This window comes from Musca domestica, unplaced genomic scaffold, assembly GCF_030504385.1.
Source record: "Musca domestica strain aabys unplaced genomic scaffold, Musca_domestica.polishedcontigs.V.1.1 189, whole genome shotgun sequence".
Classification (NCBI taxonomy): Eukaryota; Metazoa; Arthropoda; class Insecta; order Diptera; family Muscidae; genus Musca; species Musca domestica.
In genome coordinates, this window is record NW_026712244.1 from 146,463 (window position 1) to 162,105 (window position 15,643).

Here is a 15,643-nt window from a genome sequence, read left to right on the forward strand (position 1 = left end):
GGATTTTCTACCCTCAGCCACCTGACTAGAGAGAGTACTCACCCCACAAAGGGTCAAAATTTTGAAAAATTATAACGAAAATTACACACATCACAATATTTTTATTAACCCAAGGCTTGGTGTGAAGAAGGAATATATGGGTCCACTCCATCTGATACCTCCCCCACAAAGGGTCAAATTTTTGAACATCCATGAAGTTCATGAAACGTGAAATTAATATTCGATTCCATTCAGACATAGTACATCTCAATACTTCCATCGACACAAGATCTGTTATAAAGATGGTAGAGATCGGACCATTCCTTCTGGTACCTCCCCCACAAAGGGTAAAAAATTTCAATAACCATAACGATTATAAAATCCGAAATAAATATCTGGCTCTCTTCATATTTCACACATCCTATTATTTCTACTAACAGAAGATCTGCTGTGAAGATGGAATATATCGGTCCACTCCTTCTGCTACCTTCCCCACAAACGGTCAACAATTTGAATAATCATAGCTCAAGGCTTGGGGTAGACATCTGTCGGCAGAACCGACTGATACTTTTTTAACTTGTTATACCCTCCGCTATAGTAACACCTCCAAATATATATTTTAGACCCCACAAAGTTGTGGAAATCACTCTAGCTTCTGAACGAAAGAAGTAGGTTGATAAAATTTTACTCAAATGTATATTATATCTGCAGGACTTTTGGTATTGAAAATGCACCATGTAGGTCCACGTTTTGTTATAGCCCCCATATAATGCCACCTCCCTATTTTCGGTATTTTTTATGATTTTAACGACATTATTCACCGGAATTGTTTCAAATTTGGTATTTGAAGTTCGTAATGGATACTACAGGCTATGACAGAAAATTGTCTGTGCAGGTCCATGTCTTCATATAGCCCTCATATAACGGTACCTCCCGATATTCGGCATTTTGATGATTTAAGCGAGATTATTCGCCGGAATTGTTTCAAATTTTGTATTTGAAGTTCGCAATGGATACTATAGCCTATGACAGAAACTTGTCCGTGCAGGTCCACGCCATTGTATAGCCCCCATATAACGGTACCTCCCGATATTCGGTATTTTTAAGTTTTAGGGGCATTATTCACCGAAAATGTTTCAAATTTGGTATTTGAAGTTCGCAATGGATATTGCAGCCTACGACAGAAAACTGTCTGTGCAGGTCCACGCCTTCGTATAGCCCTCATATAACGGTACCTCCCGATATTCGGTATTTTGATGATTTTAGCGACATTACTCAGCGGAATTGTTTCAAATTTCGCATTTGAAGTTCGTAATGGATACTACATCCTAAGACAGAAAATGAGCCATGTAGCTCCACGTCTTCGTATAGCCCCCATATAACGGTACCTCCCGATATTCGGTATTTTGATGTTTTTAGTGATATTATTCAGGGGATTTTTTTTTTCAAATTTAGAATTTGAAGTTCGCAATGGATACTATAGCCTATGACAGAAAATTGTTTGTGCAGGTCCACGTTTTGGTATAGCCTCCATATAATAGTACCTCCCTATATTCGGTATTTTGATGATTTTAGGTACATTATTCACCGAAAATGTTTCAAATTTGGTATTTGAAGTTCGCAATGGATACTATAGCCTATGACAGAAAATTGTCTATGCAGGTCCACGTCTTCGTATAGCCCCCATATAATGGCCTCCCTATTTTCGGTATTTTGATGATTTTAGCTACATTATTCACCGAAAATGTTTCAAATTTAGTATTTGAAGTTCGCAATGGATATTGTAGCCTATGACAGAAAATTGTCTGTGGAGGTCCACGTCTTCGTATAGCCCTCATATAACGGTACCTCCCGATATTCGGTATTTTAAAGATTTTAGATACATTATTCACCGAAAATGTTTCAAATTTGGAATTTGAAGATCGCAATGGATATTGCAGCCTACGACAGAAAACTGTCTGTGCAGGTCCACGTCTTCGTATAGCCCTCATATAACGGTACCTACCGATATTCGGTATTTTGGCGTTTTTAGTGACATTATTCAGCGGAATCGTTTCAAATTGGGTATTTGAAGTTCGCAATGGATACTATAGCCTATGACAGAAAATTGTTTGTGCAGGTCCACGTTTTGGTATAGCCTCCATATAATAGTACCTCCCTATATTCGGTATTTTGATGATTTTAGCGATATTATTCAGCGGAATTTTTTTTCAAATTTAGAATTGAAATTCGTAATGGATAGCCCCCATATAATGGTAACCTATGACAGAAAATTGTCTGTGCAGGTCCACGTTTAGTAACATTTTTTTTCATGTTTCGCATTTGAATATTGTTATGGCTTATTACAACAGTTGCCTATGAAGTTCCACGCCGTCGTATAGTTTCTAATTTTTAAAATTTTAATAGAATATATTTTTTTTTTTTGAAAATTTCCAAATTTGTCCCAAATTGTGGAGGGTATTCAAAGTTCGGCCCGGCCGAACTTACAGCCTTTTTACTTGTTATTTATATGCATTGTTTATGAAATTGAAAAGTCTCATTATTTATTCTTAGGGCTCCATTTCGATATTGAAAAGGAAATTTTTCAGAATGTTGGCTTCTAAAAATAAATTGTTGACAAAAACGAAAAGTCCCACCCCTCTTCGATATTGAGAAGGACTTGTTTAAAAATAAAATTGTTGAAAATATCAAATAGTCAAAAAGTTTTTATTCTTATCTTTTCGTGGTCCCTCAAGGCCTTCCCTTTTTCTAGTAATATTTTCATTCGATATTGAAAAGAAACATTTTTCAAAATTTAGCTTCCATATTCCCACTAACCGTATAAAATCGCTAGCTTCCTAACCCATTTATTGTTATTTATTTATTAATTTTGCACATAATTACAAGTATTTTTATATAGAAAAAATATTAAAGAAAATGTGTTTGAAAAAAATTTATAGAAAACCAAATCATCTTCCTCTTCTGTGTTCTGTGTATCTTTAAGAAAAAAAAAAAACAATTCAAAATTTCAAAACTGTCTCTACTAACTTTTCAATAAACTTTTCTTCTCTAACTCTCCTTAGAAATAAACAAATTTTGTAGATTTATAAACTCAAAACTAATTATTAACTTAACTTTGAATGTTGTTGGTTGGAAGGATTCTCTTTTTCCTTTCAATATATGACCTGTTCCAGAACTGCAAGAATGTAAAAGTTTTCACTACAGTAACCGATTTTTCCTTTATGATATCGGAGAAGAATGCAAAACTAGTAGATTCTAGCTGGCTCTGGAATAAATCAACAGTTGAACAGAGATTAGTATTCAATTTAAAGTAAAATTGAGACTTCTAAGGAATCTCTGTCCAATATTCTTGCGAGAGACCTTGGAGGATTGGAAATTTGTTTTCTATATTTAACATTCTCCTGGAGAGTCATTGTTTCTACCTTCAATGTAATTGTGGTTTTTCGGTCGGTCTTTTTGGTAGTTACTAGCCGTCTTTTTCTTTCCACTACTAATTAATTAATTAATTTTGTATTACTTTCTTGTTGTTGTTTGTTTAATTGTGGTTTTCTTGTAAATACCAGCCACTAACACTTATTACATATCTATATCGTTTTTATAACTTTTATATATATTTGTAAATAAATTAAAAAAAAAATATTGTTGTTTATGTTTAGTTTTTTTTTTCTAATAATAATTTATTTGTGTAAAAAAAAATGATGGATGAACAACAAAAATATTAAACACCTATTTGAACCTGTGACGTTTGTGTTTTATAAAAGCAAATTATTTAAAAAAAAATAATAAAAAAAGTCGTATGCCATGTTGAGGAAGATGATGAGCGTAAGAAATCGAATTATTTCTTCTACTATATGTATATGTAAAATAATACATTTTCTTTAGAATATAATTGTATTTAAAAAAAAAAAAAACTTTAAAAAACATTAAAAAAAATATAAAAAAATTAATAAAAAGAATTTAAAAAAAATAAAAAAAAATTAAGAAAAAAATTTAAAAAAAAATTGAAAAAAAATAAAAAAAAAGAACAAAAAAAATCACACCAAACACTTGAAACAGTTTACAAATCAAAGCAAAATGCTTGTGTTCCTCCACTTGACCCAACCCTTTCTATTTTACACTTTTTTAAATCCACCCCCCCTAAATCTGTAATATAATATGTTTTCCGATTTCCTCTCGACATTTTTATTAATTATGCTTCCTCTTCTCTTTTTTTTCTCTTGCAGGCCGAGGAGAAACACCAACAACAAATGGTGGCCAAGACCACCAAAACGCCACGCAAGAGACAGCCGAAAAAGACGCTTATCACCAACGATTATGAGGCTGAACCAAGTCCCCAACAACAGGATGCAACGGCAGCCAGCCATCATCAGCAACAACAACAACATGTTCAGCAACAGCAACAACAACAACCCACATATTATGATTTTAACAATAAATGGAATACAACAGCTTTGAAACAGGAGAACAATACAACAACGCCGGCTGTTCAGGTGCCAGCCATAAATATTCCCACATATGTGAATCCTCATACCCAACAGCATGCCCAGCAGCAGGCTCAGCAGCAGCAGCAACAGCAAGCCCAACAGCAGCAGCAACAGCAAGCCCAGCAGCAGGCAGCCGCAGTGGCTCACCAGCAGCAGCAGCAGCAACAACAAGTGCCACAACCTGCTCATCTGCAATCATCACAAGCCCAATCACACCTAACCAACCTATCGCCGTACTATCCCAATTTCACACAACAAATTGCCTCACAATATTCTGCCTGTATGCAACAGACGGCAGCTGCTGCCGGAGCAATACAGCACACCCTGTACAATCTCAATCAGCATCAGCAGCAAATTCAACAACAACAGCAGCAACAGGCGGCAACTCAGCAGCAGCAGCAACAACAATCCCAGCAGCAGCAACAGGCCCAGGCTCCAGCAGTAGCTAACGCCGCCGTGGCAAGTGCCACACCCACAAATGCTGTGGTGGCCACCCCAGCAGCAGCGGCAGCCAGCCAACAACAGCAGGAGGAGCAACAACAGCAACAGGCCGCCCAAGAGGCAGCCAGCAACAAAGTGATTGTACCCAATATCGAAGAGGAATTGGATTTCCTTGCCGATTCCACGCCCAAACAGGGCTATGCCAGTGCCAGTGATACGTCACGCAACTCCTCGAGCAAACCAACCAACATCGGCATCTACAATCCCAACACAAACAGCAACGATTCCACAGGCAAGCTCTCCACGAAATCCAATGCCAGTGCCTCGAATGCATCAGGTTCCTCTCATCTCTTGATGGGCAATAGCAGTGCAGCGGCCAACTCAACGTCGTATGTGCCTCCCGAAAAGAAGCCGGTGGTGGGCACCTCAATTGGCGAAAAGAAAACCCAGTTTATGGACAGCTATTTGAAGTTCTTGCAAGGTGATCGGGAGGAGGATACAGCGGCCACGGCCAAGGGTGGTCGGAAAAACAATTATGCCAAGGCAAATAATGGTGGCGGTGGAACCGTGGGTGGTGGTGGCGGAAGTGGTGGCGGTGGCGGCGGCGGCGGTGGTGGTAAACGTGGCAAACAAGCCCAGCAACAAGCTCAAGCTCAGCAGCAGGCCCAAACGCAACAACAACAACAAAACATGAATCCCTCAAACGATGAAGCCCTGGCCGCAGCTCACGGCTTGGATCCTCATGGTGCTCCTAACCCCCAACAACAGCAACAACACGGGCAAATGTTGACCGGTGATGATGCCCATCAAATCAAGATACTATCTCAGACACAAATTTTACCCAAAAAGCGACCACATGCACAAATGCAGGCTGCTGCTGCGGCAGCGGCTGCCCAGCAGCAACAACAACAACAGCAGCAGCAGGCGGCAACAGCCAACAATTCGAATTCCCATACAGGTACATCGGTAATACAACAACATCCCCAACACTCAGAACATCAGCAGCAACAACAACATGAGCAATCATTCCGTCCCTATGGACAACATCAGCCACAACATCAACCCCAACATCATCAGCAGCAGCAGCAACAGCAATACTGTGCACAAATGGCCTATGGCTCAACGGCAGCCGCAGCCGGAGCAGCAACCTCAACCGCCACAACAACTGGAGGCGGCGGCGGCACCGGCACCAGTCAAGGTATGTTGCTACTTGACCAACAATCCAATTCTTCTACTACTACTACTACTCCTCCCACAACTAGCCGTAGTCCATTAAATGCTTACAACAACTCTACTACTACAAATACAACTACTTCTACTACAACAACAGCTCCTCACCATAATTCCTCTTCCGCCGCCACTAGCGTACCGCACAACAATCATCATTTTTTGAATTTTCTCTGGTCATGGCGTTGAGAAACCGGGAAATAAATCCCCCCCAAAAAAAAAGTTTGAAAGTAAAACAAAAACACAGAAGTGGCCAGAAAAAAGGCCATGTATTCCTCCAAAATTAAAGAAAGAAAGAAAAACCACAACACCAATCACTTTTATATATATTCGAAAACATACAGAACAAACTATATATGAAACAAAAGTATTTATATATACATATTTACTAAACGACAAAGAGTAGTATATCCTCCCTCCCTTCAAAGTATAGATTTTGGATATTAAGTTTTTCTTCCCCTTATTTTCTTTCTTTCCCTTAATCTATCTTGGTTTCTGATGGCCATACGGAGTTAGATTTTGGAGTGGATTCATTTTTTTGGCTACCCCAGTGGAAGTTTTTTATACCCTCCACCATACATAGTGTGGAGGGTATATTGAGTTCGTCATAAGATCAGCGTAAAATTCTAAGATGACCACTATAGAGTCAAAACGAATAAAGATAGGAAGTTAAAATTCTTCACAGATCTGTCTTTTGTCGGCAGGCAGGTCAAGTTCGAAAATGGGATATATCGTTCCACGATATCGTATATCCCCCCATAAAACGGGGGAACCCCCCGATATCCGGTATTTAGATTATTGTAGTCAAAATTTTCGACGAATTGTCTAAAATCCACACAAGGAAGAATCCACCTGGAAGGGAATTGTTTACATAGGTCCGCGATATCATATAGCACCCATACAACGATACCCCCGATATTCGGTATTTTGATGATTTTATCCGCATTTTTCAACGGAATTGTCTGAAAATCAACACAAGGAGTTCCTTCTGAGTACTTTAACCCCTGGAAGAGAATCGTTCATATAGGTCCATGATATCGTATAGCCCCCATGCAACGTAACCCTCCTATATTCGGTATTTTTATTATTGTAGACAAATTTTTCAATGAAATTATCTGAAAATCCACACAACGTGTTCTTTGTGACTACTTTACCTCCTGGAAGAAAATTGTTTATATAGGTCCACGATATCGTATAGCCCCCATACAACGATACCCCCCGATATTCGGTATTTTGATGATTTTTGCCACATTTTTTCAACGGAATTATCTGAAAATCGACACAAGGAGTTCCTTCTGACCCCTGGAAGAGAATTGTTTGTATAGGTCCCCGATATAGCCCCCATGCCCCCATAACCCGATATTCAATATTTAGATAATTTTATCGACTTTATTCACCTCAGTTGATTCAAATTTTGTATTAAGAATTCGTAATGGGTACTACTGCCTATGACAAAAAATTGCATGTGCAGGACCACGTCTTCGTATAGCCTCCATATAGCGGTACCCCCCGATATTCGGTATTTTGATGATTTTAGGGACATTATCCACCGAAATTGTTTCAAATTACGTATTTGAAGTTCCTAATAGGTACTAAAGCCTGTGGCAGAAAATTGCCTATGCGGGTCCAGGCCTTCGTGGAGGCCCCATATATCGGTACCTTCCTAATTTCGGTATTTTGACGATTTTAGCGACATTATACACCGGAATTGTTTCAAATTTCGCATTTGAAGTTCCTAATAGGTACTACAGACTGTGACGGAAAATTGTCTATGCAGGTCCAGGTCTTCGTATAGCCCTCATATAACGGAACCCCCCGATATCAGGTATTTTGATGATTTTAGCGATATTTTCCACCGGAATTGTTTCAAATTTGGTATTTGCAGTTCCTAAAAGTTACTACAGCCTGTGGCAGAAAATTGCCTATGCGGGTCCAGGCCTTCGTATCGGTACCTCTATATACGGCATTTTGATGATTTTAGCTACATTATTCAGCGGATTTTTTCAACTTTCGTATTTGAACATTGTATTGACCTATGCTGGTTCACATCTTCGTATAGACCCAATATAACGGTATTTTTAAAATTTAAACAGAATTTTTACGGATCCTTTATTTTGAAATTTTCCAACTTTGTTCCAAATGGTGGAGGGCATTCAATGTTCGGCCCGGATGAACTTACAGCTTTTTTACTTGTATTTTTCCTAATTTTATACCCTCAGCCATATGGCTAGAGACGGTTTATATCATTTGATACGGCCAAAAGGTGTCTCATCGAAATAACGGTTTTAGACCCTAGGTTTCTTTGGACCAAATCCATTTTAGGACATTTGGAGTCGATCTAGCGATGTCCGTTCGTCTGTCTGGCTGTCGCGATAACTCTCGAAAGGAGTATCCGCTTTGATTCAAACTTGGTACAGCGTAACATTATTGTCATACATAGATAGAGTTCGGAGATGGGCAATATCGGTCCACTCCTTCTGGCACATCCCCACAAAAGGTCGACATTTTCAAAAAAAAAAAAATATATTTTATTGCAGAGAAAGAGAAAGGATAATTCGATTTTGCTCCAACTTTGCGAATTCTAATATTTGCATCAGTGTCATCTATGTCAGGTGCGAAAATGCTCAATAATAGTCTACTTTATCAAGTACCTCGCCCAAGGGTCAAAATTTTTAATAATTATACCCTTTTATAAAATGTGATGTAAATGTCCGATTGTCTTCAAATTACACTTATCACAATATTCATATAAACCCAAGGTCTGGTGTGAAGATGGAATATGTCGGTCCACTCCTTCCAGTACCTTCCCCATAAAGGGTCAAAATGTTGAATATCCATGAAGCTCATAAAACGCGAAATTAACATTCGATTCCATTCAGACTTGGTAATAAGCATCTGGTTCTCTTCAAATTACACACATCACAATATTTTTAATAACCCAAGGTCTGGTGTGGAAATGGGATATATCGGTCCCCTCCTTCTGGTACATCTCCCACAAAGGGTCAAAATTTTGAGCATCAATGAGGTACATAAAACGCGCAAATACCATTCGATTAAATTCAGACTTTGTATGTCTCACTATATCCATCAACACAAAATCTTTTTTAAATATAATACAGATCGCACATCTGGCCTACATCCTCTGGATCAGTACAGTAACCAATCTAGGAGCTCGGGAAGCAATGAAATGATTTCTTACCACTGGGGTAGCACTCTTCCTTAAACTATTTTACCAGAGATACGTAATTGTTTTTTTTTTTAATTTTAAATTTCCATAAAATCTCCTCCACCCACCCACATTCAATTAGGATTTCTATTTGTAAAAATTAGTTCCCCAATATGGTTTCTTTATAATTTTTAATTCATTTCTTCGTCTTCACTGTAAAAAAATGCATTATGAATTATTTTTGTTTTATTGTTAAATCAAAAAAATCATTATTTGCAAAAAACAAGACACAAGTATTCCTTTTTTTTACTAAAAAATTAATAAAAAAACACAATAATTTATATAGTCAAGAAATAAATACGAGTATAAAAAAAATCTTATATTTAAATAAGATGACAAAAAAAAATTGAATGAAAGCAATCAAAGCAAATACTAAAAAAAAAATAAAAGAAAAACTCTTCTATGTAAATCAAAAGTTTTTTAATTAACAACTGGTGGTGGAATGGAAAGGATATGGAGAGCAGCAGCGGCAGAATAAAAACCTGGCAACCGCCTCTTTTTGGATATGAGAGATTGGTGGTATGGCTATGCGTGGGGCGTGCGGAATGAGGAATTTTATTGTTGTTGTTCTTGGAATATATTTCCGATTTTATATATTTTTTTACTAAATCAAAAAAATAATGCAGTTGAATGTGATATTTTAAAAAAAAAATTATGTATATATTTTTTTTTTTTTTTGAAAATTTTTATCAAAAACGTAGAAATTGAAATTAATTAGTTCAACTGCATAACATAAATATTTTATTTTTTTTTAATTTTTTATAAATTTTTTTTTATAAAATTTTTTTTTAATATGTAATTATTTATAATATTTTTTTAAGAGCTTTTACTGTTTGCAAATTTATATATTTAATAATATTATGTAAATACTATTATCATATGATAGCTGCAAGCGATCCAATTTTTCGAACTTGAAGAAAAAAATTATAAAATTATTTGTTCTAGGATTTTTTTTTTTATAAAAATCTTATAAAATATTTAGATTTTATTTCAGGAAGTTAAAAAAAATATATTAAAGACATCTTCCTGAAAATATGAATATAGAAATAGAGGGAAATTATTAATGTCTTAGACATTAGATGTGACTATATAGAAGAAATATTACTTTTTTGCGTCCTCCTTCAACCGTGTTCTTGGAAATAATGCAGCAGTCCTATTAAATACTTTTTTAATTTTGAATCTTTTATAGTCATCACTACTATGTCGGCATTATACAGCCCAATCATGAATAACAATTCCGTGCATATTTTATTTTTTTTTTTTTTTCTATAAAAACTTTAATCTTTCTTTTACCCCTCTTCAGAAGGGTATACGTTTTTTTAAAACAGCAAAAATGAGTCCTATCAAAATAATAGGCTTAGATTGGTTTAAGGATGCGCAGCAACACGAATTCGGCCACTGTTTCATTCCAATGTGTTCACCCTGGCAAAGAAATAAAGGAGAGATATAGAAGCGAGAAGAGGAAGAAAATATTTATAGAGAAAAGTATAGTTAGTAAGGTGGTGTGCCCAGCCAGGGAATGCCTTTGGCCATCACTGTTATCCCATCTCGAGGTCAGATATCTGAAACTGCCGTGGCCAGTCAGTATGCCTACCGCAATTCTTAAATCAGACCTTCAAAGTGATAGATAGAAGAGAGCTTGTTCATCTTCACGAGATTACCGGCCAGATGGATTAGTGTAGCTATCGGCCACGAGCTGATTAATTAGCCACCTCATTCCCCAATATGTGGCCCACCAAAGCTTAATGAAATCACGCATTTCAATGAGGGCTTTCTTGAAGTTAAGAGTGGTTCTCGATTTAAAGGCACTTCACTCGATAGCTGTAAGGATCGTCTAACTATCAACATATACAGCCTCTGGTCCGGCTATGCTATTTCATAGTTCTTTTATCGTCTCCTTCTTCTGTCTTCTTGATTGCAAGAATTTCCGTCTCACTCTTTCTAGTGCCTGCCCCACGAAGGGCCAATGCGCTCACAAAATGCGAAATAAGTATCCTATTTATACCCTCAACCTTATGACTAGAGAGGGTATATACCATTTGATACGGCCAAAACGTTCCTCATCGAAATAAAGGTATCAGACCCTAGGTCTCTTTGGACCAAATACGTTTCAGGACAAAGAGAATAATTTATTGCACAGAAAGAGAAAGGATAATCCGATTTTGCTCTAACTTTGCAAATCCTAATATTTGCATCAGTGCCAGGTCGGGTGAGAAAATGGACAATATCGGCCGACTCCATCAAGTACATCCCCCACAAAAGGGTCAACATTTTGAATATCCATGAAGCTCATAAAACGCGAAATTAACGCCCGATTCCATTCAGACTTGGTACATCCCAATAATTTCAGCAATTCAAGACCTGTTGTACCTCCCCCATAAAGGGTCAAATTTTTGAATTACCAAAACGATTATAAAATCCGAAATGAGCATCCGGTTCTCCTCCGATTACACACATCATAATAATTTTATTAACATAAGGTCTTGGTGTGAAGATGGGATATATCGGTCCGCTCCTACGGGTACCTCCCCCACAAAAGGTCAAAATTTTGAGTATCCATAAAGCTCATAAAACGCGAAAATAACATCCGATTCCATTCAGACTTGCCACATCACAATATTTCCAACAACACAAGATCTGGTACAAAGATGGTAGATATTGGACCATTCCTTCTTGTACCTCCCCAACAAAGGGTCAAAGTTTTGAATAACCAAAACAATCATAAAATCCGAAATTAGCATCCGATACTCTACATATTTCACACATCCCAGTATTTCTACTAATACAAGATCTGCTGTGAAGATGGAATATGTCGGTGCACTCCTTCTGGTACCATCCCCACAAAGACTCAAAATTTTGAATATCCATGAAGCTCATAAAATGAGAAATTAACAACCGATTCCACTCCAGACTTGGTACATATGAATATTTCCAAGATCTTTAAAGAAGGTGGTAGACGTCGGAATATTTTTTCTGGTACCTCCGAACCAATATATATGTATTTCTGACCTATACACAAGTCCTTATGGTCCAAACTAGGAACTTTTTTGTTTCAAGGCTTCTGTTTTTTATTCAGGTCTCAGATGCAGACAAAAAGGTTTAAGTTTTAAGAGAGAGGGGACGGGTCGGTCATCTCCCCTTTCTATTACAGAATTTAATGGATAAAGTTTACTCCCAGGCGGAGATACAATCCAAAATTATTTACAAACTTAAAACTGGTTCCATTTTCAATATAATAACAATTTTTTATATAAATTTCAATATTTTTATCAACCAAAATAATCTTATCTAAATTTGTTTTTAATTTTTTACATGAAAAAAAAATTTATTACAAAAACAACAATATTATGGTGAGAAATATGTTGGTATTTTGTGGTAGAGTTGCAATTTTTGCCAGAAATTTATTTGAAAATTGAAATTGATTTTGAAAATTAAAAAAAAAAAACGTTGATTAAATCCTCCTCTATTTAGATCCCTTGAACCTCCCACCAAGACGTGAACAATGTTTGCGCAAGGCTAAGACCAACAGTATAGCCATATTAGGTACCACCGCTGCAGCAACTGGACCCACAGATGATGTCATGGCTGAGCCGGATGAATTTGCCGATTCGGATACCGATCCCGTGTGGACGCCACAGGAAGAAGATGTAATTCCTTGAATTTCATCTCAATTTGTTTCTTTTTTTTTAAAAAAAGAAAAATAAAACTCAATCAAAAAATAATTTTTAATTTCATTTTTTGTTTTTGTTTTTCCAAAAATATTAAAAAAAAAACTAAATGAAGAGTGAAGATGGCAAGGGATTTAAGAGAAAAATGGCCAGACGCACCAAAAGTTCGCCGCGTAAACATTTCAATCAGCAGCAGATGCAGCAGGTTGTGCAGCAACAACAGCAACAGCAGCAGCAACCTCAACAACAATTACAGCAACAATCACCGGTCCAACAGCAGCAACAGCAACCACCTCAAAATCCAGTTGTCTCCAATGATGGCTATACCCTTAACCATGATATGGCCAATACCTCGGCAAATTATACAAATTCATCTGGCGCTGGCGCCGGATCGGATAATTTTAAAGTAAAAAAAAAAATAAACAAATTTAAAAAAAATGAAAATTTAATTTTTGGGTCTTTTTTTTGGCAGACCGGTGATTTTATAGTTTTACGTACAGATTTGGTCAATGACTGGCCCACCATATGGCAGGTGGACTCCAAGTGTATTTTACAAAAATATGAAGCCTTCTATCAAAATGGTAAAACATTTTATCGCAATATGTCCAAGGTAAACGAAAAAAACTTGAATTTCCAAAAAAGGAATCTCTTTTAATGCCTCTCTCTCTCCCCCACTCTTTTTTTAGTATGCCTCCTGGAATCTGGATACCAAGAAATTGTATTTAAAAGCTCCCGTACGCATTCAAGTCCAATCTCACACAGAAACAATTGTGGAATTCCTACGCTCCGAACTAATAGCCGATGATACGGAACAATTTATTGAGAAAATCATGGAGGATTATCTGTCGTATCGAGATCACTTTGAGATCTATATACAGACAATGATATCACAAGTATTGGATCCAAGTTTCTTTTCGGAAATTACCAGGGAAAAGGGTAAGGGATTTGAAATTCCCCCCCAAAAAAAGGAAATTTAATTAAATATTTTCTCCCTTTTGCATAGATGAATACTTTTTGGGCAGTGTCCGAGCCTTGGATACAATATTGGATAATTGTAAACGTAAACTATTATCCATAACACCATGGACGCGCAGTGTTATTACCTCCATTGAAACCTGGCCCAAGTGTCATGTCTTCTCGGAATGGGGTCAAAATAATTTGACACAGAAAAATTGTGCAGGCTGTCATCAGCCAGGGATTTCGGTGCGTTTTCTGCTGTTTGGTCAACCCTACAATTCGAATACAATGCAAACAATACCCACAGATGCCCGTATGACTTATGAAAAGGTAGAGATCTGAGCTAAAATACAAACTTCTAAAAAATATTAAATAAATCTCTTTCTTTTTTTTTTTTTTTTTCGTTTCCAGGACATTCTTCTGTGTCGCATTTGTGCCGCCCGTGCAGATATCTTCCACAAGATTGCCCACGAGAAATATAATCTGTATGTGAACTGTTCTCGTCGCGTATCCGAGCTGCAGGCAGAAAATCCCAACAAATCATCAACGGAAATCTTAAATGATCTTCTCGCTGAACACAATTGGATAGATGAGGTAATGCCAAGCAATACGTATTTATAAGTATTTGTATATATTTTATTGTTGTTATGAAAATGGAACCAGGAAACATTTATTAGTTGGAAAGAAGGAATATAATAATTTTAGGTTATAGGAGGAGTATAGGAATGAAAGTAATTTTTTTTTTAGGATTTAGCTACCACAGGTTAATTGTAAGGATATATTATTTTTGCAACATAATTGCATTGGAGAATATATAAAGTAGCAAAAAACCTTTTTAAATGTCCTTTATAGCTTAAATATCTTCTGTAGATACAAGATTTTCTACTACTAGACAAAGACAACATAAGGCTTCTTTAAATGGATTTTTTTTTTTGATCTCTTACAGTTATGATGATCGTGATTTAAGGAGCCTATTGATGAAAGCCCTAAATTAAGTTTTCATAGTTCATAGAAAATTATTTTGAAGCTTTAGACGTTGATTTGGTTTAAGGAGATTTTGATTTGATTCAAAAATAGACTCTATAAATGAAAGCCTTGCAAGGTCTCCTGCAGATGGAATTTGTTCCAAGTCTTTTGAGGGTGTAGCCGTTGATTTTCATTTAAGGCGACTTTATAGATAAAAGTCCTACATTGAGTTTTCATAGTTTGAAGATGAGATCTCTTGTAGATGAAATTTATTCAAATTCTTTCGGAGCAATAGACATTGATTTGTTTAGATATTTTATTTTGAAGGGCTTTATGAAAGGCCTTCTCTTGTTTCCTATGGTATAATGGCCTGCAAGACCTTCTGTAAGTGAAAATATTACAGTATTACAGCTATTAGTAATTAGTAATATCATTGAACATAGTCAAAAATCCGTGGTGTTATCTTCCCCTATACTGTTTTATACCTATATGAGATAAAACAGTAAAGGGGAGGAGAAACTTAATCATCAAACAGTATCCTTGCCAGATTTTCGTTAATTGTTTGCGATTGGTGGTTTTCAGTGTTGTATCTTCCGATAAATCAGTGAGCTCTTCACTTGCTTTTGTCGAAATATTAGTTGGTAGATGGTCCAGAAATGAGTTTTATATTCAATTCAAATATTCGAGCTCTTCCC

At 36.5% G+C, this 15,643-nt stretch overlaps 1 protein-coding gene across 5 annotated transcripts in view; it reads left to right on the plus strand.

Annotated features, from left to right (window-relative positions):
- Window positions 1-15,643, plus strand: part of LOC101898243 (putative uncharacterized protein DDB_G0271606) — a 39,907-nt gene that overhangs the window by 20,491 nt on the left and 3,773 nt on the right. For all 5 annotated transcript variants that reach the window (XM_059121094.1, XM_059121093.1, XM_059121095.1 and 2 more), the window contains 7 exons: window positions 4,203-6,102; window positions 12,829-13,004; window positions 13,141-13,431; window positions 13,498-13,635; window positions 13,712-13,961; window positions 14,029-14,312; window positions 14,394-14,576. In XM_059121094.1, the coding sequence (XP_058977077.1) occupies window positions 4,203-6,102; window positions 12,829-13,004; window positions 13,141-13,431; window positions 13,498-13,635; window positions 13,712-13,961; window positions 14,029-14,312; window positions 14,394-14,576 (3,222 nt within the window). The remainder of the gene's footprint in view (window positions 1-4,202; window positions 6,103-12,828; window positions 13,005-13,140; window positions 13,432-13,497; window positions 13,636-13,711; window positions 13,962-14,028; window positions 14,313-14,393; window positions 14,577-15,643) is intronic.